Here is a 25917-nt window from a genome sequence, read left to right as displayed (position 1 = left end):
GCTGCTATTCAGACGGGGAGTTGTAATAGTGGAGCTAATTTTAATTAGATTGGGGAGATTTATGTGAAGGCTGAATGTTTCCTCTTCCACTACTATATCCCTTACTGCTATTCAGAAGAGGAAGAAGTTTGTTTTGTGTAACGACATCACTAGAGCACATTGATTAATTAATCATCGGCTATTGAATGTCAAACATTTGTTAATTTTGACTCGTAGTCAACAGAGGAAACATTTTTTCCTAATGCAGCAAGGATCTTTTATATGCACTTTCCCACAGACAGGAAAGCACATACCACGGCCTTTGTCCAGTTGTGGTGCATTAGTTGGAACGAGAGAAAAAATAATCAGCTGAATGGATCGAGTGGTTCGATCCTGCGACGTAAGCACCTCAAGCGAGCACTCAACCGACTGAGTTAAATCCCGCCCCCCCCCCCCCCCCCCCCCGAAGAGGAGGTTTAAGTGGACGCAGCAGGTTTCCTTTTTCATTATCTTGTATTATGAGGCGGTAGCACGTTTCCTCTTTCACTATTTTGACCAGTCGTATGTTAGACACTGTGTAATATATGCCTTTATTACCCATATGGGCACAAATATACGGGGTAATATTTTTTCGATCTCTGCACAGTGTGCAGATTGCTTCTACAGTCACTGATTGGCTGGCTTTAAAAAGACAAGATTTGATTGGCAATTACATACTGCCGGGACCACTTTTTGTTCATTCATGATTCCATTCATCGGTCAAACTATTACTACGAACTTCAAATATTTTTTTACGATACGAACATTTACGGAATTAAAAATCAAAATATATGTACAAATGTTTAAAAAAAAAAATATTTTATTATTTTGACTGGGTTTTTTTGGAACTATTCTTTGGTGGATACTGTTGGGTGTGCACCGGTAACGGCGCGTATGAATATATTGTTATAGCTGGTAGAGCTTGTTAGTTGTTACAGCAGCGACAACGTAAATATACTTTTAAAATCGTTAAAGATTGACAATGGGTAATAAAGAGAATAACCAACTCACTACGAGGAATTACGGATTATCTGTCCCTCGTGAATTAATGCTGTAAATGCTTACAACATTAATTCACTCGGGACAGATAATCCGTAATTCCTCGTAGCTCGTTAGTTATTCTCTAAAGGATAAACATTCCTTTTCTTTACAAGAGGCGGAGCCATGCCTGTCATCCAAAATTTGATTGATAACAATAACCGTACGCCGGCAACTTAAATAGTATTCCAAGCGTGTGGTCGCGCTGTCTCGCTCTCTATCACCCACGGCACAGGTAACACCATGAAGTATTTTTTGACCTACATCCCCGTGCTTATTGCCTTTGTTGTCTATACAGGTAAGAGATATCACTGTAGAACGGAAACAACTTTTGATGTTTACATTTGTATATGTCAGTATAACGTTCATGTTTTCTGTGTTACGGAAAAAAAAGAAGAAAAAAAAGAAAGAAATTACACGGCGACGTTAAATAGATGTAAAATGGTTGGAAATGTTAACCTTTAAGAGACCATTTTATGAATTGTTTTGTTTATATCTGATTAAGATTGAATCACATTTTCCTGGGAACACACCTCGGATGTTCGCCCTCATATCACCCAGAGCAGTAAGTTAGGAGTAATGGAGAATGTACGATGTGGTACAGATTCGTGGGAAATAATTTATTATTTTTTTATGAATCTACACTTCATTTTTATTAATCTTTATGAGCGTCTATCTGATACTTTTGAAGAGGACTATTAGTTAAAATGGCAATGGATATTTACAAAAGTAAATAACCCAAGACGATTCCGCCAGTAAACCCACAGCAGTGGATGGCTGGCATTAAGCGTGGTGCACGTGCTAAACATGTAATCTCTGATTTCCTATTTAGTAGACGACAATCTTCGCTGTATTTTAAGTTAAAGTATGTTTTGTTTATCGACACCACTAGAGCACATTGGTTTATTAACCATCGGCTATTGGATGTGAAACACATGGTAATTTTGACAAGTAGTCTTAGGGCCACATTTCCCCCCATTAGTAGCAAGATATTTTTTTATATGCTACATCCCCCAAACAGGAAAAACATATACCACGGTTTTTCATATACCAGTCGTTGTGCATTGGCTGGAACGAGAAATAGCCCAATGGGCCAATGATGGAGATCGATCCCAGACCTATACAAAGCGCACGCTTTATTACTGGGCTACGTCTCGCCCTACTCACTGTATTGCGTCGAAATACATTAATTACCATAACCAGTATCAGGTTTATATGGCTCAAATTACATGTTTATTTCATGATGTAGATGTTTGGCCTTGGGGGCTAATAAAGCATTGCACTTGTTTACAATGTACACGTTCTGTCAGTAGTGGGTTCGCATCCTTGGCCTGAATGCACAAAATGTTTAAATTGTATTGTTTCACTAGTGTTGATTGTTGAAAAATAATCTGTATCTAGAACAATATTTGTGATGTCACAGGTATGGAGTAATGGTTATTCAGAGACGACATTTTCGTAGTAGCCGCGCATCTGTAGTACTAGCCGTACACCATCCCAGTGAGGGGGGGGGGGGGGGGGGGGGGGTGGAGGAATCCGCTCCAGGTGGGAGAGGTACCTGGATGCAAACTTAGTACTACTAGCTTACGTCAGATAGCTCGGACATGACTGTTTCATTCTTGCTTAGAGTAAGCTGTGATATTTTATGTTTGGCGGACGAGATAACGTTTAATTAAACAGTGAGACTTGGTATTGATTTTTGTCCACCAAGCTTAAAATCAGGGTCCAATTGTTAGTATTATATATATTTTCCTTTTAATTATTTTTGCACAAATACAAAACAAACCTTTGATTTGGTCATGCATGGATACCTATAGCTGTTCAAACTCAATTTTCAACATTACGTTTTTAAACAAAACAAAAAAAATAATGTTTAAAAAAAAAAAAAAATTATTATTCATTTTGATTTTAGACAATTCCCATAACCACTGGTTAAATTGACATCACGTTTAAACAATTCCCATAACCACTGGTTAAGCTGACATCACGTTTAAACAATTCCTTTAACCACTGGTTAAGTGACATCACGTTTAAACAATTGGCACATGACGTTTATTTCATTTTATTTCATTTCAACTTATTTTCGTGCTTATATCCAATTAAGGTTCAAGTACGCTATCCTGGATACACACACCTTAGCTGTCTGGGCTGTCTAGCAAGGACAGTGGATTAGTGATTAGTGAGAGAGAATTTGGTGTAGTGGTCTTACACCTACCCATTGAGTCGTTAAATCTCGCTCTGGGTGGGAGCCGGTACCGGGCTGGGAACCCACTACCTACCAGTCTTATGTTCGATGGCTTACCCACGACACCACCGAGGCCGGTTTTACACGTTTCCATTAACCACTGGTTAAGCTGACATCACGTTTGAACAACTGGACCCTGACGAACAATACTCTTTGTATAATACCTTTCAGTGCATGTAAACGATCACGAGAGATCGGCCTCGGTGGCGTCGTGGTTAGGCCATCGGTATACAGGCTGGTAGGTACAGGGTTCGGATCCCAGCCGAGGCATGGGATTTTTAATCCAGATACCGACTTCAAACCCCGAGTGAGTGCTCGGCAAGGCTCAGCGGGTAGGTGTAAACCACTTACACCGACCAGTGATCCATAACTGGTTCAACAAAGGCCATGGTTTGTGCTATCCTGTCTGTAGGAAGCGCAAATAAAAGATCCTTTGCTGCTAATCGGAAAGAGTAACAGTTACGGAGACGGGCTTGTCTATTTTTAGAGCGTATTTCCCCCTTTTAACGCCATAATCTCTGATTCGTTCTATTGTAGCCCTATCCAGAAGTGTTACAGGTTTGTAGATTAAGCAAATCTGGTGTTTTATTTTCACTGGTTCAAATTATGGTTAAAAGATAAATTTACGACAAATCAATGTTTATTGTAAGCTTAAGTATCATTTTGTAACACTGTTTTATGGTAACTATTTTATACTTATGTAAATCAGCCATTATCATATACAAACCTTTGTTAAACAATTGCCGATGTATTAGGCCCTATTCGTGCTCTGTTATCGTTTGGGGCGGGACTTAGCTCAGTTGGTTGAGTGCTCGCTTGAGGTGCTTGCGTCGCAGGATCGAATCACCTCTATGGATCAATTCAACAGTTTTTTTGTTTGTTCTGGTTTTCAATCAGTGCACCACAAGTGTCCAAAGGCCGTGGTATGTGCTTTCCTGTCTGTGGGAAAGTTCATATAAAATATACCTTCTGCATTAGGGCATTAGGAAAAAAACGTATCAGGTTTTCTTTGGTGACTTCCTGTCAGAATTACCAAATGTTTGACATCCACTAGCCAATGGTTAATAAATCAACGTAATCTACTGGTGTCGTTAAACAAAATAAACTTCTTCTTTTTTTTCGTTTTAAAATCTATCCGTTCGTGTGCATGTATGTAATGTTTCTCTCTATTCTGTTCCAGACGGTTCTTCCGAATGTCCATTCAGTGGACTAGAACTACACTGTGGTTCACAGTTTATGTTTTTGTATCTGTCCAATTGTCAAAGAGACGATCAGTGCACACAAGGTAAGCCCTTTAAAACTAACTGCAGTACACTAGACGTATGAGTACTTGGGACTTGGAACTCTATTTGAGTGCCCATATACACCAATGGGCCATTTGACCTAATGAAATAAAGAATACATGTTGTATTTCAACTTATTTTCGTGCTTATATCCAATTAAGATTCAAGCACGCTGTCCTGGGCATACACTTCAGCTATCTGGGCTGTCTGTCCAGGACAGTGGGTTAGTTGTTTAGTGAGAGAGAAGAGGGTGTAGTGGCCTTACACCTAGCCATTGAGCCCTTAAGAACTCGCTCTGGGTTGGAGCCGGTACCGGGTTGCGAACCTGAACCTATCAGGCTGTAGTCTGATGGCTTAACCACTGTGCCACCGAGGCCAGTAGGCACGTCCACTGGCATGGCCAGTGAGCTGACCTGGGACGGACCATAGGAGTACGGGCTCACAATTTTCTAGGGGAGGGGTGGGGGAGCTACCTTTTGCCCGAATTAAACGAATATGCCCGAATCTGGATAACATCAATTACACATGTTAGCAATTTTGTTAAACAGCTATATAGGCTTGCAAAGAAACACTATGCATTTTCACGTGGATTACAACTAATGTTGTGGGAAGAATATGGGTAAAACATGGTGGAAAAGGTTTCAGGCCATCTCATTTTTCCCGAATAGCTCTATCGTTCTTGCCCGAATTTGAGCATTTGATCCAACACTGGCGTCGCATTGTTTTTACTAGAATGACTGGAAGGAAATATAATACAGTTCGAAGAGAGTAGCACATGGACTAGCGGCAGCGGGTTTCCTCTCTAATTATCTTTGTGGTTGTGACGGAACATGCTCTTATATTTTCGCCTGTGGCGATGTTAATTGTTTTAGAGGGCCGTGTGCGGCTTGGTTACGTAATTCCTCCGCGCGACCGTTCGTCCCAATATGCACTTAGACAGGTGTGGAGGCCATGTGGCCAGTAGTTACGTAATATCTCCGGGAGTTCTGTTTTACGACCTTGTATTTCTAGCGATTGGCGACAGCTAGTCTAACCATCTAAGACAAAAATTCCGTTTTGGTCTCTGTGGAAATATCACATGTAGGTATTCGGTACCGCCTTGTACCCCCAGGCGATATTCGTTTTTTTAATAAATAGCTAGGATTTTAGATATATCGAGCAGAAACAAAGGAAGGCTGCCGGGGAACGTTTGTCCGTCTGGACTGGTAAATATATATTTCTGCTCTGTTGTATAACCTTGATGTGATTGATGTGACTTTAAATATTTTAATACTGTATTATACCAATATTATTTAGACAGTGTGTCCGGTAATCTGACGAAGTAAATTGTAGGCTTCACTGTTCTAAAAATATGAAGCTTAGCCGGTCATCCTAGAGGACCTAGGTAAACTGTAGGTTATTGTCTTTATTGTGATAGGTACCAGTATTAATTCTGTATTACAAGGTTACTGAATGAGTAGTTAAAGGTTAATTAAAGATTAACCAGTTAGGAATAGAGTTGTAATTCCTTTATTAATTAAGTTCCCCTGGCAGCGTTTCTCAATTATAACACGTGTGGGTGTTGTATCACGGTGAAGTGATTAGTAGTATACAGGCCTGTATGGGGTCATGACCTACTTTCCCGTGATCACGATACCTTGGTAGGAGACGATGGGCTTTTGTGTAGGAAACAATGGCCTTTGTAGAGGTGGGGTGCAGGTGTCTGACCTTGGTAGGAAACAATGGCCTTTGTGTAGGAAACAATGGCCTTTGTATAGGGGGGTGCAGGTGTCTGACCTCGGTAGGAAATAATGGCTTTTGTGTAGAAAACAATGACACAATGGTCTTTGTGTAGGAAACAATGGCCTTTGTGTAGGAAACAATGGCTTTTGTGTAGGGGGGGTGCAGGTGTCTGACCTCGGTAGGAAACAATGGCCTTTGTGTAGAAAACAATGACACAATGGTCTTTGTGTAGGAAACAATGAGACAATGGCTTTTGTATAGGAAGCAATGGCCTTTGTAGAGGGGGGTGCAGGTGTCTGACCTCGGTAGGAAATAATGGCCTTTGTGTAGGAAACAATGGCCTTTGTATAGGGAGGTGCAGGTGTATGGTCTCGGTAGGAAACAATGGCCTTGGAAAGGTATGCGACCATGGTAAGAGACAATGGCCTCTGTGTAGGTGTGCGATCATGGTAAGAGACAATGGCCTCTGTGCAGGTGTGCGATCATGGTGTATTCAATTCAATGTATTGCATATTACCAAACAAACTGGTGTCAGCAAACAAATAAAAGCAAAGAAACAACAACAATTAATAATAACAATATGTACAGGCCAGGTGTAAGTCTGACGTTGGTTTTGGCTTCATTGTATAACGTCTATTGTGTTTTGTTTTTTTGTATTGACAGTGGACATACACGTGGATGTTTTTTCACAGTGTTTTATTCTAGACACCCAAAATAATAGCCGTTAAAATATGTCTCGTGGTGAAGGACTGTAACTGTTTGCTGACTGTTTGGTTTAAAGTGAGGCTTTCATGTCGCCAGACAAAATGCGTGTGTGATGATTTTCATTCATTTGTATTTCTTTAGCACATTGTCGACGTTTTCTTTTGTGCTCGGAGGATCATTGAGCCATTCATTCGCTTATCAGACCTCTTCATCAGCCCTCATACAAAGGCATTTTATTACGCCTCTCCGAGTGTTTATGAAACCAGGTGAACTGCAAAAGACATACCGACGCGTGCCCGTCTTAAGTAGCAGAATAAATTTGTTATGGTATGCCCACTGACCGTCAAAGTTTGTTTGTGTTTAGCGACATCACTAGTGGACATTGATTTATGAATCATCGGTTATTGGATGAAAAAACATAATTTTGACAGTTTTAGAGAGGAAACCCACTACATTTTTTCCATGAGTAGCAAGGGATCTTTTATATACACAATCTCATACCCCTTATGGGGCCAGTATTTCATAATTAAACACAAACGTTTTGTGTGTGCGTGTGTGCGTGCGTGCGTGTGTGTGTGTGTGTGAAACACTACAGCCCATTCCTATGAACAAAGAACGTGTGACTGCAACTCAACGCTCCAACCTAACCTATGCTCTTTTAACTACATTTTAAACACGAGTATTTCCCAAGAGTACAAGCCTTTATAGACAACCAGTGTATTATGTCTGGTATATCAAAGGCCGTGGTATGTGCTGTCCTGTACACACAACTCTTGCTACTATAAAGTAGCGGCAGAAATATTCAATCACAAATCTAGTTATAGAGTAGAATACACAAAAAACAAACGCAATGGTTGAGAGAGAGAGAGAGAGAGAGAGAGAGAGAGAGAGAGAGAGAGAGAGAGAGAGAGAGAGAGAGAGAGAGAGAGAGAGAGAGAGAGAGAGAGAGAGAGAGAGAGGGGGGAGAGAGAGAGGGAGAGAGAGGGAGAGAGAGAGAGAGGGAGAGAGAGAGAGAGAGAGAGAGAGAGAGAGAGAGAGAGGGAGAGAGAGAGAAGGGGAGGGGGAGGGGGGGGGGGAGAGAGGGAGGGGGGAGAGGGGGAGAGGGAGGGAGATGTCACACGTGATTAATCCATTGGTATAAGTCGGCGACACGCGCGCCGCCATGGGTTTAACAAGTAATACGTGTTAACCAAAGGGAAATAGCTGCATTTTTAAACAGAAAAGTTCTCTAGAGTACTAGCCTTCGTACAGAACTTTTTAATTACCAAATGGGTAAATACAGTGATCGATCTAGCATCGATCCCCATCGATGGCCAAATAGTCTATAGCCAACCAGTGCATTATGTCTGGTATATCAAAGGCAGTGGTATGTGCTGTCCTATACATACAGCTCTTGCTACTATAAAGTATCCAATCACAAATCTAGTCATAGAGTAAAAAACACCACAAAAACCAATGGTTTGGTTTTTCATTTTTTATTTCTAAATTACAATCACTATAGACAACTACACATGCAATGGACACACATTGGGTTACATCGAGAGGCCTTAAGGGTGACACGTGAATAATATGAGTGTTCATTTCTCTTCATCTTCGTCGTCCTCCTCATCGTCGGTATCGTCGTCGTCTTGTTCGTCCAAATATTCGCCAATCCATGAACGATACTGATTTAATTTAAAACGAATCTGAGGTCTGAGATCTCTGTCTGGATTCACAAACTGTAGAATTTTTCTCGTGTTGGGGCCTTTGTCAAAGTAATGCATATACGTCAGAAAGCGAGAGTACGTGTCTTTAAATAACTTCCATTGCAGTGTCTTCATGTTTCTTTCGATGGCATCTTGGGACATGTTTTTTTCTTCGTAGCGTTTCCTCTTGCTTTCGAAATAGTCACGATTGATGTCGAATTCACGCTCGATCATCAGACGTACGCCTTCGTTTTCCAGATCGGACGACGGCTCTTCATTTCCCTCCTCGCACGTTTTCACGTGTCGCTGCAAGTCACTCCCGTCTTTAAAGACCAGACCGCACGTATCGCAAGACTGCATCCTCTTGACCTTTTTTCAGATAGGGCTCTACCTCATCTTCTTCTTCGTCGTCGTCACTTTCGTAGGCGGGTATGCCTGGTAGTTTTCTCTTGAATGCGTTTCTTTGCATGATTTGCACGTAGAGCTCTTTCTCCGACGGTGGTTGAAACTCTTCTGAGACATTCGCGTATACCATTCGGACGGCCCCGTCTCTAAACCATTAGGTCGAAGGCGCCAATGTTCGGGCGTGGTCGGTTTCAAGTCCACCAAGAGATGTCCGTAGGGCCTGTGGGTAGCTTCCTCAAACCGCTGCATGAAATGACGAGTATTTCCAGGATACATCTGCTGTGCCAAGGTTAGGACTTGCTGCTTGTCGATGGGGTTGTTGAACATTGCCAGGTAATGACAGTTTCTTCTTTGTGTCGGGTCCTTGCTGTTATAGAGGTTCTGGTTGATGGCAATCACAGAGAGGTTTCTGTGGTGACTTCCTTCCGTGAACAGGTCGTGATGCGAGGGTCTTTTCCAGCTGTAGACATCAGGTCGTCCAACACGATGAGATTTCTGACTCCTGGATCTAAATAACGATCCTTTTCCAAATTCGCAGGTATACCTTGAACAAATTTTACTCGAGAAACCATTTTGATCGTATCATAGAGAGGTTGCCATCGTTTGTAGAGCCAGATGATGCGCTGAGGAGGCGGGTGGATTTTACCATCCCTTAGCAGTTTGTACAACAAAAATGTTTTTCCACACGACGTGGTCCCGACACGATCATGGTGAACGGATGTAACAATCTTAGGGGCTGCTGCTGCAGCGGAGCAGGAGCTATAGGAGCCAGAGGAGCAGGAGCTATAGGAGCCAGAGGAGCAGGAGCTATATGAGCTAGAGGAGCCAGAGGAGCAGGAGCTATAGGAGCCAGAGCTATAGGAGCCCTAGGAGCAGGAGCTATATAAGCCAGAGGAGCTATATGAGCCAGAGGAGCTATATGAGCCCTAGGAGCCAGAGCAAGAGCTATACGAGCTAGAGGAGCCGGAGCATCAGCAATAGGAGCCAGAGGAGCAGGAGCTATAGGAGCCAGAGCTATAGGAGCCATACGAGCTAGAGGAGCCGGAACAGGAGCTATAGGAGCCAGAGGAGCAGGAGCTGCCGGAGCAGGAGCTATAGGAGCCGGAGCAGGAGCTATAGGAGCCATAGGAGCCTGGAGTTGAGCTGAATGGAAGGTCTTCCAATGACGTAGCATATTTGATGGTTTTGAAAAAGTCTTTGGACATACGGGACACGATCTTTTGTTCATGACATGTTCCGGAATAAACCAATTCTGATTCATGATGTTGACTATTGAAGTGTTCGACGTGAACTGACGATGTTGAAATTGCCATGCCCCCTTTTATAGTCTTCTCAAAAATGCTTGTGCCGTTTTTGCCCAGTCTGCTCTCGTCGTTTCTGTTCCACGCCACTCTCTTGACGTTTCCGTTTCTGCTCGGCCTTGGCTTGCTCTACCACCTGTTGTGTTGGGGACACCATGACGACTTTGGGTGTCGGAGGCTTGTTCTGTTCCTCTTTTTCTTTCTTTTTTCTATGTAGGGTCATACAGTTCTAGACATCGATCTACACTGTACAACATACCGGCCTCGGTGGCGTCGTGGCAGGCCATCGGTCTATAAGCTGGTAGGTACTGGGTTCGGATCCCAGTCGAGGCATGGGATTTTTAATCCAGATACCGACTCCAAACCCTGAGTGAGTGCTCCGCAAGGCTCAATGGGTAGGTGTAAACCACTTGCACCGACCAGTGATCCATAAATGGTTCAACAAAGGCCATGGTTTGTGCTATCCTGCCTGTGGGAAGCGCAAATAAAAGATCCCTTGCTGCTAATCGAAAGAGTAGCCCATGTAGTGGCGACAGCGGGTTTCCTCTCAAAATCTGTGTGGTTCTTAACCATATATCTAACGCCATATAACCGTAAATAAAATGTGTTGAGTTCGTCGTTAAATAAAACACTTCTTTCTTCTGTACATCATCTGACTTTTCCCACCACGTTGCACTGGAAAATGAGGTTGAAGTTTACCTTCTGCCTGCAGTTTATAGAAACGGGTCCTCTTATCCACGTCGGGTACATATAACTTGTACTGGTCTGACATGTTGCTCCTCTGAAGGTTTTACCTCAAATGACGAGTTTTCCAAAACTATTTTACATATATACCTTATGACGTATAAAGATATGGTACAGGAATGTTTGAATGTGTGTGATACGTATGACCAGTGCCCCTTCTCCCAAACACGAATCTCGTCGTGCAAGCTCCCCAAAAAACATCGTTACCAACATATTACCCTTTACCAGTGTCACTACTGTAGTGTCAGCCTACTACGGACTATTAGAGACATTACGGTAATTAGAAAGACAGGGGCGTCTGACGTGACTTCCGCCCAGCACTCTTGCATCGTGGCCGCTGACCTGTTAAAAGGTTACATAAATTTGATGTTCAGTTCTCAACGTCTTGTGTCAGTTATTAATGTATAGCAACGTTCTAAACATGGTGTCAGAAGTGGCGAATTCTTTCGGATTTTTCGAAATAAGGTAGGCCTACGTACAAGACGAAGTCACAATAATTAAGAAAAAACTGCAAAAATGAACTTTTGGAGCATGTGGTCAAACATACAGTTGGCGCCATTTTAAAAATGCCCGGACAAGTCGAATTGAATATTGACGTAATATTTTACTGCCCATACACAATATAACTAAATAATGGCATCTTTTCAAGTTAAGCCTCCAGAATTGTTTACATTCACCAAACCAGAAGAATGGCCTAAATGGATTCGCCGATTCGAACGATTCCGCATAGCGTCCGGTTTAGACCAAAAACCAGACGATCTTCAAGTGTCCACATTAATATACAGTATGGGGGACACCGCCGATGACATTCTTACTACTTTTACACTTTCTTCGGAGGACAGAGCCGAATATGAAGTTGTTAAAAGGCAGTTTGACAATTATTTTATGGTTCGAAAGAACGTAATTTTTGAACGTGCACAATTCAATAAAAGAAAACAAGAACTGAACGAGCCTGTTGATTCCTTTATTACGTCGTTGTACTCACTTTGTGAACACTGTGAATACGGAGCATTGCATGATCAAATGATTAGAGACAGAATTGTTGTGGGAATCCTTGATGAGAAACTCTCAGAAAAATTACAACACGACTCAAATTTAACCCTTGAATTAGCAATAAACTATGTTCGTCAGTCCGAAGCTATCAAGAAACAACAATCACTACTAAGAGATGAAGTGCCAACATTAAAGGTAGAAAATGTAGCTCACAGTAATTTCATTCAAAAGAAGAAATTTTCACCACCACCTCAGAACAAAGGTACGAGTAAACATTACCGTAAACCGTATGTAAAACAACCGCACCCAAAACCTACATGTGGCAGATGCGGTAGGAATGCACATCCAAGAGAAACCTGTCCAGCTATTCATTCTGTTTGTAGAAAATGCAAGAAAAAAGGACACTGGGATACAGTTTGTCGAAGTAAACCTGCAAGAATTGCTCATGTTGAAAATGATCAGCAAAATATGTCTTCAAGTGACACTAATAGCGATCATAAAACAGAAAATACATATGCCTACCTTGGCACAGTTCATTCAGAAAATTCAGAACCATGGACAGTACATTTAGAATTAGGGGAAACATCTAAAGCTATCAAATTCAAAATAGACACAGGGGCAGATGTTACAGTGATATCTGATGCGGTATATCAGGAAATAAATTCACCAAAACTTTCAAAACCAAAACGCATATTGTTTGGTCCAGCTAATACTGAGATTAAAGTGATGGGAAAATTTGTTTGCAGACTAAAACTTCCAAAAGAACATTCTATTACAGTTCAAGAAATATATGTTGCAAAAGGCCTTACTTCATGTTTACTTGGTAGACCTGCAATCATAGATCTGAACTTGGTCCAGAAAGTAGACAACATTGAAACAGACACTGACAGCTATTGGAGAAAAAGATTTCCCAAACTGTTCACAGGTTTAGGTAAACTCCAGGGGGAGTATACTATTAAACTGAAGGAAAATGCAGTTCCCTTTGCATTATATACACCAAGACGTGTCGCTTTACCACTGATGAACAAAGTAAAAGCTGAACTTTTAAAAATGGAAAACACTGGTGTTATTTCACGAGTAGATGAACCGACAGACTGGTGCGCAGGAATGGTTGTAGTCCCTAAACCAAATGGAAATGTTAGGATTTGTGTCGACCTAACAAAACTCAATGACAGTGTTTGCAGAGAGATTCATCCTCTTCCATCAGTCGATCAGACACTTAAGTCAAATGGATGGAGCAAAGGTTTTTACCAAATTGGATGCAAATTCTGGATTCTATCAAATACCTTTGTCACCACAGTCTTCAAAACTAACAACATTCATTACTCCTTTTGGGAGATACTGCTTCAATCGACTACCTTTCGGGATAAGTTCCGCTCCTGAACACTTTCAAAAGAGAATGCAGAAAATTCTTGAAGGTCTCGAGGGTACCTTATGTCAAATTGATGATATTCTCATATTTGGGGCTACTCAGCAGGAACATGATAAAAGACTGGAAGCCGTTTTACAAACACTGGAAAAGGCAGGCATTACACTAAATGAAAAATGTGTATTTTCAAAGAGCAGCATTACCTTTCTAGGTCACGTTGTTGACTCGAGTGGTGTACATGTAGATCCAAATAAAATATCTGCAATAAACACAAATGACTCCACCTACAAATGTTTCGGAAGTCCGTAGATTCCTGGGAATGGTTAATCAGCTGGCCAAATTTCTTCAAAATTTGGCAGACAAAACAAAACCTCTCAGAGACTTGCTTGTCAAAGACAGTGATTGGATATGGGGTGAGCCACAGCAATCTGCTTTTGTCAAAATAAAAAATGACATCAGTTCAGCTCCAGTTCTCGTACATTACAATCCAAATGCTAAAACAGTTATTTCTTCTAATGCATCATCATATGGACTTGGGGGAGTTCTTCTTCAGAAACAATCTGACGGCAATTTAAAACCAGTAGCTTATGCTTCACGGACTCTGAGTGAAACCGAACAAAGATATGCTCAAATTGAAAAGGAAGCACTTGCTATTACTTGGTCCTGTGAGAGATTCCGTGATTTCATACTTGGACTGGAATTCCATATTGAAACAGATCACAAGCCATTGATTTCACTGCTTGGTTCGAAAAACCTTGAACAGTTACCTCCCAGAATCCAGCGATTTCGCATGAGACTTATGTCCTATAAGTACACAATTTCGCATGTTCCAGGGAAACGTCTTTCCTCTGCGGATGCACTTTCTAGAGCTCCAGTAAACTCTCAACCAACCAAAAGTGACAAAGATCTTCTTGAAGACACAAACATCTATATTGCTTCTGTACTTGCAAGCTTACCTGCAACAGAAAAGCGTCTGGATGAAATCCGATTCAATTTACAAATTGATCCGGTGTGCTTGCATCTTATGTCATTTTGTTGTGATGGCTGGCCAGAATATGACAGAGTTCCCAATTGTATTAGAGCATATTGGCCGCATCGGGATGAATTGACTGTTATTGATGGACTACTTTTAAAAGGGTCACAACTCGTAATTCCTTCAGCTATGCAGCTAGACATTCTTGAAGCTTTACATGCAGCTCACCAGGGAATTAATAAGTGTCGTGCACGTGCGAAAAATTCAGTTTGGTGGCCAGGTCTAAACAGCCAACTAGAACATGTTGTTCAAAATTGTCGCACTTGTGCAAACTTCCGTTCTTTACCACGCGAACCTCTGATCACAACCGAGTTTCCATCTCGCCCATGGAAAAAAGTTGGAACAGACTTATTTGAGTTAAATGGAGAAACCTACTTATTAGTCGTTGACTATTATTCTCGATACATCGAACTTGCAAGACTCAACAATGACACCACTTCAGGGGCTGTCATTAATCATTTGAAGTCTATCTTTTCCCGTCATGGAATACCAGATATCATAGTATCAGATAATGGTCCGCAATATGCTTCTCAATCTTTCAAGGAATTCGCTGAAAAGTATTCGTTCACTCACATTACAAGTAGCCCGCGGTATCCACAGAGTAATGGGGAAGCAGAACGTGCAGTTCAGACAATCAAACAACTGATGAAAAAATCTAAAGACCCTTACCTCTCTTTGTTATCTTACAGAACAACACCACTTCAGAATGGATACTCTCCATCACAGCTACTTATGGGGAGACAACTCCGGAGTAACTTACCAGTTCATCCTTCTGTGCTTACACCAAATCTACCAGATCCAGCAGTACTCCACAATGCTGAGACGACCCAAAGGATTACTCAAAAACAAAACTTTGATTTGCGTCATCGTTCACACAACCTACCTGTTCTTCGAGGAGGAGAAAGTGTGCTTGTGAGAGATAATACCACTACTATAAAAGCACGAGTTCTAAAACGTGCAGATACACCCAGATCATATTTCGTTCAAACGCCAAACTCTGTTCTTCGACGAAACAGAAGACGTCTTGTCCAGGTCTCAGAGTCCGCAAAATATTGCTGCATTTCCAAACAGATCTGATGTGTCTCCAAATACTAACAGTCTGGCAGATGGACAGAAACCTCACGAGAATACTAATGATGTTGGTCATTCTAATGGTGTTAAAACTAGATATGGCAGAATGTCGGTCCAACCTAAAAGACTGGACTTGTAGAAATGTTGTTAATATCAAAATACTAGTAGTAATTAAAATATGTGATAGTTAAATATTCATCCTAAGAACTGACAAAAGAAACGAACTGTTAGGAAAAACAAAAACATTGAAGTGGCAAATATTTCTATATTCCATAATTCATTTCAGTATTTTCATTTATTTTCATTTTTATAAATATTTTAGAAGTTAATGAAACGAATACAATTGTATTGTAATGCGGCCATAGATGTACTGAATAATTATACACACTAAATGTAGCATGGAAAGATCTGATATTATCAGACTGAGAAAGGGGGATGTAGTGTCAGCCTACTACGGACTATTAGAGACATTACGGTAATTAGAAAGACAGGGGCGTCTGACGTGACTTCCGCCCAGCACTCTTCCATCGTGGCCGCTGACCTGTTAAAAGGTTACATAAATTTGATGTTCAGTTCTCAACGTCTTGTGTCAGTTATTAATGTATAGCAACGTTCTAAACAACTACCATAGGGACACGTCCAGAGACACACTCATGGACGCAGGACATAACTAAGAAAGCAAAACATGTTATTCACGGTTTTATTCACAACATACAACATGAAAACATAGCACACAAGTGTCTGAAATATTTAATGTCTGAACATGTTGTTCACATAGTGACATCTTGGAGAGAGAGAGTAATGTTCCATCACTGGGTCGTCTGTCTTCTTCCATCGGTAGATGCGAAGTCCGCAACAGTAACAGGTGATGGCATCGTGGTCTCCCGTGTAATAGAAACCGGCCTTGGCAAGTTCTTTTGGTTTTTGACGTAATTGTATGGGCCACCGAGCATACGTCAGCATCCGGGCATAGAAATGTCTCATTTCGGGACGATGACAGAACAAGTAACGTCTCGAATAGCAGTCTTCCTCACAGGCAGCATCCGTCTGATCTGTGGGTTCATCCACGAGTTCGCCATCTTCAGTTCCAACCCCAATTTCACGTGTAGCATCCGTTTGATCCGTATAATGAATACTCGTCTTCTTCTCATCTTGTTTGGTAGTCACTCCTTTACATTTGATTGTATGTCTTTCTGAACATTTGCAGACCAAGACGTCGTCCTCGTCGCTACTGCTGCTGCTACTAACACTGCTCGAATATCCCGATGCCATCGTCTTCTTTCAGAATATTTTCAAACTCCAAAAGCAAAAATAGATCTCCTTCACAGAACTTTCGGCAAGCAAATGACGCTACTAACAACACACCCCTTTTTATATCCAACTACGAGCCTATTTTCTTTCAACAAACATGAACGTAGATCTGTAGACTTTTCGGCGAACGAATGGCAATGAAACCAAAAGCACCCTTTTTATACTCGAGGGAGGCACCCCCAGCTCAGTCCAAGGACGCACACCTGTACCCAGGCCATTGTTTCCTACACAAAGACCATACACCTGCACCCACCTATACAAAAGCCATTGTTTCCTATACAAAAGCCATTGTCATTGTTTCCTACACAAAGACCATTGTGTCATTGTTTTCTATACAAAGGCCATTGTTTCCTACCAAGGTCAGACACCTGCACCCCACCTCTACAAAGGCCATTGTTTCCTACACAAAAGCCCATTGTCTCCTACCAAGGTCACGTGATCACGGGAAAGTAGGTCATGACCCCATACAGGCCTGTATACTACTGTGATTAGAATATTGTGTAAACTAGACACCTAGAGATTAACTAATTAAGTCAGTAGCTCTGGATTGTTATTATATTGTTCTGAATTAACCACTGCGGCAAATATATTTGTCAGCGTAAGGTTAATACAGATTCCAAAGTGTATTGTGTTTTGTTGTGTTTTCTAGTGAACTAAACATGCTATATATATATACATACTTTATATAAGATCTATCTCTGATTACCTAGAGCCGAGCCACTCGGGTATTGGACTGCCCGATACAGAGAGATCTAATAAATATAGTTAGGAGAGATATTTGGATAATCGTGTTTTATTCAGTTACGGGTATTATAGGATCCCCGTGACAGTGGTTTTTAACCATGTCTGACGCCATATAACTAATAAAAATGTGCTGTGTCGTTAAATATATTATTTCTTCCTTCCTTTCTTCCATCTCCTTACGAAGGACCCTCCTCCTCAGTGTGAACATTGTTAGTGTACACTGACTGTGCGCCACATTTTTGTGGAGTGTAATCATCTAAAGCCGACGGGATATGATATATTTGGTAACAGAAATGTTTTGGAATATTTTAAATTTCACCCTGAATTAATTTTAAAGTCTTTAAAACACAGATTTCTATAGCAAATTTTATAATATACTTTCCTTGATATTTGTATTGTATTGTATTTTCCACACAGCTCTATACACTGCGTTTTTTACATAATTGTATAGATAATATTTTCATATATATTTTTTTGTGCTGGGGTGTCGTTAAACATTCATTCATTTATTCATTCATTCACTCCTTGTAATTGTTTCTATAACGGTATTTAGTATGGACATTGACTGAAACCAGATTCATAGTAACAAAGATAATATTGCAATATTTTGTTTTTGGATCCATTTTAGGTTCTAAGTGCTGTACATTAATGTGGTGTATAAAGCGGTGTATAAAACTAAACATGGTAGGTATGAATAATAAAAGCAATATATATATATAATTATATAATATTTTAATAACTATGAACGAAGGTCGATTTTAAACGCTTATACGTTGGTAGAGCGCTCGGCTGAGCTCCTTGTGCCGCAGGATCGAACCACCTCTGTGGACCTATGCTCTTATTGGATGTTTCACTTCCCAACCAGGGGTCTTATTTTACAAAACATCGTAAGTTTACGTCTGCCACTAGCAGTTATACCAGCCATACGTTTACACGTGTTTGGCATCTATTCCACGCAGAAAATCACATCATTACAGAAGATGGAGTATTTTAAGGACAAAAGAAAACGACATACGTGTACTTTAACTATATTTGTTGTACTATAGTGGTAGTAAAAATTGTGGTTTAGTCGTAGATTTACGTTTACGTGCAAAACTAGGCTTACGATGCTTTGTGAAATTGGGCCAGTGCCCTACGAACTGTACATCAAAGACCGTGTTATGTGCTGTCCTGTCTGTGGAGAAGTGCACATAATAGATCCCCTGCTTCTAATGGAAAAAGTAGCGGGTTTCCTCTAAATGCTCATATAGACAAGATGTGGCGAGTGCGTATGGTCCGACTGTTACGTCTCCCGCTTGTATTGTGGGGATACATACTAGAAGTATTTCATTGCGGCTGGCCGCATGTGTTTTTATACGCACACATCGCATCCATCCAGTCTAGACACTCTCATTGAAATATTTAGCCGGACAGCAGAACAGAACAGAACAGAACTTTATTTCACTCAAAGCCACCATCCGGTTGCATCAGATGAGTACATTATATACATTATATATATACATATACGTGCTACATCCAAATCCATATGAGCCTTGACTATATGTCAAAACTGTCCATACGTTTGACATCCAATACCCGGTGATATAAACCAATGTGCTCTAGTGGTGTCGTTAAACAAAATAAACTTTAGATAAGTGATCTATGGAATACATAGACTTGTGCATTCTAATACACAATTGATAACGTACTATACAGTAGAGATTTACGTATACGGATTAGATGTACACATGTACATCACAGGCATGCAAGTAGCTCGATTGTGTTAGCTTCGAATCTTGTCTATAGCGAATGTGCTGCTGATCGAAGTAATAGTTTCTCCACCTAGGCACATTTTTGTGAGTATCACTGTTGCCTTCAGTTAAACGTTTAGACACCTAGTTTAATGCATTAACGATTTCATTATAAATGTATACATATCAGTTTCTAATAACTTATGAGTTAAGTAAAACGTTTAATATTGTAGCAAGTCCGTAAACAAATATTTAATATTCTAGCAAGAAGTTAATATAGTATGTTCATTAAATAATTTAACAATAAGTTAAATAAAATATTAAATATTCTTGGGAAAAACTAAACTAAAATCTAGCGAGATGAAGCAAAATAGTGGAGTTATTTTTATTGTTTGTTTTGGGATTGTTTTCGCTTTGTTTTGTTTTTTTAAAGTGGTTAGAGTTTTTTTTTAATAGTTTTGTTTTGTTTTTTGGGGGGATATCTATTTTTTCTCCAAGTTCCATAAAATTTTACACAGAAATATTTAATCCTGGTAAACAGTGGACATTCTTTATATTACGATGACGTATCATATTTGTACACAGGCTTCTCCCTTCCGTAGTGGAAACTCATGCACCTCCCCAAGCGACTGCCCTGCCAGCCATTGCTGTGTCAACCGACAACCAGGTGCTATGTCAGGAGTTTGTCAGAAGATGAGAAGTATGTCGGCAGGTAACACGTCATACATATTGAAATTACAGGCACGTGTGATGGCATGATAGCCGGGGTTGGTGTCCAAATTTTGGCGACCGAAGATTATATGGCGGTCGAATCACACACTCTTGGAAAATATATTTGGAAAAAAAGAAAATGTGCTTGATAAGGGAGGGATTTCGACCGCCGAAACCCTCCTCCTGCACACGCGCCTGAATTATACGTTATCAAAGAAAAAAGTCGTAACTATTCATGGTGATCTGTTTCTATAACATAAGGAATTGTTTGACAACTGTGGAATATTGTTTAAGGTACAACAATCTCGGCAAGCCAAGGTAGCGAAGATGAGGTACAACTTGCCCAGAGAAGGACGGTTTTGGTAACACCTTTTAACAAATGAAATAGCAAATACTTTGGTCGTTGAAACTTATAAATACCAAAAGAACGGGACGCAACTCTTATTACAATTGGTCATACTGATAAAATAGTCTTTCAAACTATCAATTGTTGAAGATAATAATTAGTTATGTCATCATCCTTATTATTAGTCATATAAATCAGTCATTTCGTTCGTTAAGAGAAAATAGTTGCGAAGATATTTGAATGGATACATAGGTGAATGGAAAAAGGCATTGATGGATGAATGAATGAACGAACTAACTAACCAATTAACTTATTAATTGATTAATCTATAGAAACTTAATGTTAGGCTAGCGTGCGTATTATAATCAGTATATTTGTGTTTTAACCGAAACATTTATTTAATGGTTCAGGCGGGGCGTAGCCCAGTGGTAAAGAGCTAGCTTGATGCGTGGTCTGTCTGTGATCGATCCGCGTCTGTAGGCCCATTGGGCTTTTCTCGCTAAGGCCAGTGCACCACGATTTGTATATCAGAGTCTGCAGGATGGTGCATATAAAACATTCCTTGCTACTAATGAGAAAATGTAGCTAGTTTTCTCTCCAAGAATATATGTCAGAATTACCAAATGTTTCACATCCAATAAGCGATTGTTAATAAATCAATGTGCTCTTGTGGTGTCGTTAAACAAAAAACAAACTTTTGTTGTTGTTTTTGTACAGTACCTGCATATAATAATAATAATAATAATAGTAAAACTATATGACCTGTTTTTGTTTGGCAGGGTCATCTTTTATTCAAAGGGAACCATGATAGCTTTATTTATTGTTTCAGACTGTTATGTTAGCGATCCCTACACAGCGACGCCTCCTGCCGGTGTAGTGCAAACATGTCCCTGTGGATTCGGGAACTACTGCGTTGAGATTCCAGGAAAATCCGATCAGCTTGGACAAATGGGTTTGTAATTCTGTAGTATTAACGTTAAACTGTCTATTTTAACTGCGAGAGTAAGCTAGTACTGGCAGTTAACATATTTTGAAACAGCACTGAAAACAGTAATACCGTTGACACACCAAATAGTCCAATGCGTGTCAATGCGTGTCCATGCGTAGTGTTGCGCATTATGAATCGCCGTTAACAAACCCACCACTCAATGCAGATGAATACGGATCAGTCTGTTTTGGATCGAGGCAAACCAAATACGCTTGCGAGAGGCCCTGTTGTGGGGAATTCCAATAAATGACCTCATACATGTGTTATGGGAAACTGGGGAGTTCCTTCTCGCTCCAAAAACAAAACGAGACGAGGCACTGTCCAAATCGAGCATGTCGACAACAGTTCCATCATCAAGAACACTAGTGTTCGTCGTCGCGTACAAGCATGTCTTTGTTCCAGCCAGTGCTCCACAACTGATGTAACAAAGGCCGTGGTATGTACTATCATGTCTGTGGGATGGTGCATATAAAAGATACCATGCTGCTAATCGAAAAAGAGTAGCCCATGAAGTGGCGACAGCGGGTTTCCTCTCTCAATACCTGTGTGGTCCTTAACCATATGCCTCACGTCATATAACCGTAAATAAAATGTGTTGAGTGCATCGTTAAATAAAACATTTCCTTCCTTCTAAAGTTTTTTTTATGTGCTCGATGTGTCGCTTCCTTGTGGCATTATTATGTGAAAAAAAAATACAGCAATTTTTCATTTCACATAACGCCGTCATTTTGCAAATGGAATTGATTGACTGAATGTTTATTTAACGACACCCCAGCACAAAAATACATATCGGCTATTGGGTGTCACAAATTGTAAGTATATGAACATATTTATATAGACTCATGTAAAACCACAGTGTAAGGAGCTGGGGGGGGGGGGGGGGGGGGGGGGGGGGGAGTATAATACAATATATAAAATCAAGTTAAGTATATCTTAAAATTTTGTATAGAAGTCAGTGTTTTAAAAACTTTACAATTAACATTGGATGGAATTTAAACGATTCCAAAACATTTCTGTTGCCAAATATATCATTTCTTGTCGGCTTGAGATGATCACACTCCACCAAAATGTGCCGCACAGTCAGTGTACACTGACAGTGTTCACACTGAGGAGGAGGGTCCTTCTTTAAAATAAATGAATGCGTCAAATATGTATGGCCGATGCGGGCACGGCATAAGACTACTTCATCCTTCCTGCATCGCCTGTTGGATGACTGCCACTCTCCCAGGACTGCCTTGACAGAATGAAGCTTATTCGCAACCGCACCGTCCCAATCATCTTGCCAAGTCGAAAAGATATATTGGTTAATATGAAATTTAAAATCACTGTAGGGGACACCAACATGGACACGGGGCAAGTTCAAAGCAGACTTGGCAGCAACATCTGCCTTTTCATTACCCCTAATGCCAACATGGCTAGGTACCCAACACAGTATAACATCTTTATTGGCAATTGATAAAAAGACACACTTTCGTATCACCATCCCAACTAAGGGGTGCTCCAATTTCATGTACTGTAGAGCTTGAAGACACGAAAGTGAGTCTGTAAAAATAATATACTTGGATGCATATGAATCCTTAATCTGTTCCAGGGCTTTAATGATTGCCCAAATTTCAGCAGTAAAGATTGATGCTGAATCGGGCAATCTCATGGAAATTATTGTGTCTGATGGAAACACTGTAGCACAAGCCACAGAATTCCCATCCCGTGATCCGTCTGTGTAAACAGGAATGTAATCACAGTACCGCTCTTGGATTTCCATGAAATGTTGTTTATAAATAACTGCATCTGTGCGATCTTTTTTTAGATGCACAAGATCGAATACAATTTTTGGTGGTTTGATACACCAAGGTGGCAAAATAAAATATGAAGGCGTTTCCAAAATGTCTGTTAAATCAATGTTGGAAACTGATAAAAACTGCTTAATGCGAAGACCAAATGTTCGAATCGCATTCGGTTTCGAAACATCTCCTGTGGAGAGCTTGTACGTCGATGCACACGAACCTAGTTTGGGTGCTAGACGTGCAAAGCTTTCTCTGCAGTATGCTACAAAGATTAAATCAATGCCAAAACATCCTGCACACAATGCGGTGTTTAATAATAAATATATGAAGCTATTTGAACTCCGGGCCAAAGTGATGTATTGCCAGAAGTCATACCCGCAGGTATGCCCCAACTCAATCACCAGGATCCCATCATCCATTTTCACGGGTCGCACCTCACGGCAAACAAGGCGCCCCAAAAGGGGATTTGCAAATGGAATGTCACATGACTTGCACCATGTGATCTACACGACCTGAACTGAACCGTATTTGCCAATGTACAGTTGGCACATCAGAATCCAAAACTGTACTGACCCATAAGCTTGCTCCTCAGTCCACATATGTGGGAATTGAGACCAAAATGGATTGATACGGTTTGGTAGCCGTATTTGCTGCAGCCAGTGCACCACGACTGGCATATCAAAGGCCGTGGTATGTACTACCCTGTCTGTGGGCTGGTGCATATAAAAAATCCCTTGCTGCTAATCGAAAAGAGTAGCCCATGAAGTGGCGACAGCGGGTTTTCTCTCTCAATATCTGTGGTCCTTGACCATATATCTGACGCCATATATCCGTAATTACAAATAAAACATTTCCTTTCTTATCCGGATCTAAACGTAATGATACGTTTTGAAGTTTGGTATAATGCTGTAACGTATTTTAATATAAGAGAGGTATTAGGCAATTAGTTGGGTTCTATAAGTATCTGGAAAATATAGAGATATACTTCTAATCTGATAGAGTATGTACGATATTTGCATATAACCCTTATTTATGACAGTTAACATGATATATGTTTTAATACATATTTATGAGACACTGTATGCATTTAAAGGGACATTCCTGAGTTTGCTGCATTGTAAGATGTTTCCGACTAATAAAATATTCCTACGATTAAATTTACATATTAAATATATCTTCTTATTTCGATTATCAGTGTCTGTATATTCAATGTGTTTTTGGTCGTCTTAATATTTGTAAGAAGGCCCAACTGGATTTTGTCTTCAAATACTTTCATACGTACGAAAAAAGTATATAAAATAAATAAAATAAAATGAAACTGAACCTAGTACAAATACAATAACGTTAAGAAATACGTTGAATATACAGCCACTAATATTTTATGCAGAACAATATTTTTGATATGTAATTACAATCGTTTAAAAGTCTGTGTTAGTCGATAACATCTTACAAATTGCAGCAAACGTCCCTTTAATTATAAAAAACACATAGCTAAAACATAATCTTGGTCCGTGCTTGTATGATGTTTAACATGCAGTTTAACTAAGTTACATGTCTGTAAACTCTCAAAGGCTTGAGTCTAGTCTTGACTTTAAATGCATTATTATACAGCAGTAGTGTTTACTACCATTTGCGGTCATTATTCATATGGTATAAACGTAATGGTTCTATAAATATAGCAAGCATTAAATGCTTGCTATATCTCAATATGACTTCATACATTTTTATGAAATTACCATGAGTATCAGAGGTGTTGGAAGGGTTTGTTTGTACCTATGACATATGCGCTCTAATTATTAATCCGTTATCGAACTTTCGTGTTTACTGGTTGAACAAACTGGATTTAGAATTGTATTATTTTCTATGATCTTGAACGTGTAAGGAAATCCGCAAACGTATTTAATAGTTTTCGTAAATAACATACATTAAATTTTGTGTATTAATCTCTAGGTATTAAAGGTGTTTATGAAATAATTGATGAGTGTTTCGGTTTTCAGGTCACTGCAGATCATTTTAGTCAACATGGGACATTTTGCCTTGTTTCAAGAACCAAAGAGGGATATCGGAGTGTTATCTACACATGTATTCAAACACTGAGTGTTGGTTATATTCAGATATGAAAAGGAAGGATCGAGAAATGGATTGAGAAAGAACCGATTTTCACGTTTTCAGTTTAATGTAGTTTGACATTTAGTGTGTGATACTTGGATTATGCAGATACTTCAGTGGTGCAAATGATTATTTGTTAAATTTAGTTGTTTGAAATATTTACTTGGGGCAATATATTGGTTAGATATTATATGTTAATATATGTCAAGTGTTTGGAATTATATGAAATTGTGTTAAGAATATTGTAATGCTGCAGATGCGATTTATAAGAGGTTTTTTTTTTTTTAAAACGGGAGATTTATGTTTATGTTTAGTACTTGTACATATAGTATATTCTGTTGAAACATAATATAAACGTGTTTGTTGTGTTTTACGTTGTTTATTATTACCTGACAGAAGCACGTTTTAATGTCGAGATACTGGCGGGTAAAATGCAACAGGATTCGGCAGCACTGGGAGATTTTCGGGCTACGTTGTTACTTTTTAGATTAATTTCTTTTCAACATGGTTTTCATATTTGTTGTTTTTTTGTTTATATGTGATGTTCATAATGTAACACGTTAATAAACTTATATATCTATC

At 39.9% G+C, this 25917-nt stretch overlaps 1 protein-coding gene across 2 annotated transcripts in view; it reads left to right on the top strand.

The window, feature by feature from the left end:
- LOC121371460 overlaps positions 1-25917 on the top strand; it is a 57209-nt gene extending 31292 nt beyond the window's left edge. Inside the window, exons 1-6 of one of the 2 annotated variants that reach the window (XM_041497363.1) lie at positions 1211-1354; positions 4482-4586; positions 18296-18351; positions 19983-20109; positions 21284-21406; positions 25224-25917. In XM_041497363.1, coding sequence (XP_041353297.1) covers positions 1300-1354; positions 4482-4586; positions 18296-18351; positions 19983-20109; positions 21284-21406; positions 25224-25243 — 486 coding nt within the window. In that variant the 5' untranslated portion in view covers positions 1211-1299 and the 3' untranslated portion in view covers positions 25244-25917. Of the gene's footprint in view, positions 1-1210; positions 1355-4481; positions 4587-18295; positions 18352-19982; positions 20110-21283; positions 21407-25223 lie in introns of those variants that run through there. The other variant, XM_041497364.1, reaches the window with a different exon arrangement.

The sequence above is a fragment of the Gigantopelta aegis genome, chromosome 4 (assembly GCF_016097555.1).
Source record: "Gigantopelta aegis isolate Gae_Host chromosome 4, Gae_host_genome, whole genome shotgun sequence".
NCBI classification, from domain to species: domain Eukaryota; kingdom Metazoa; phylum Mollusca; class Gastropoda; order Neomphalida; family Peltospiridae; genus Gigantopelta; species Gigantopelta aegis.
This window is presented reverse-complemented; position numbering and strand designations above follow the sequence as displayed.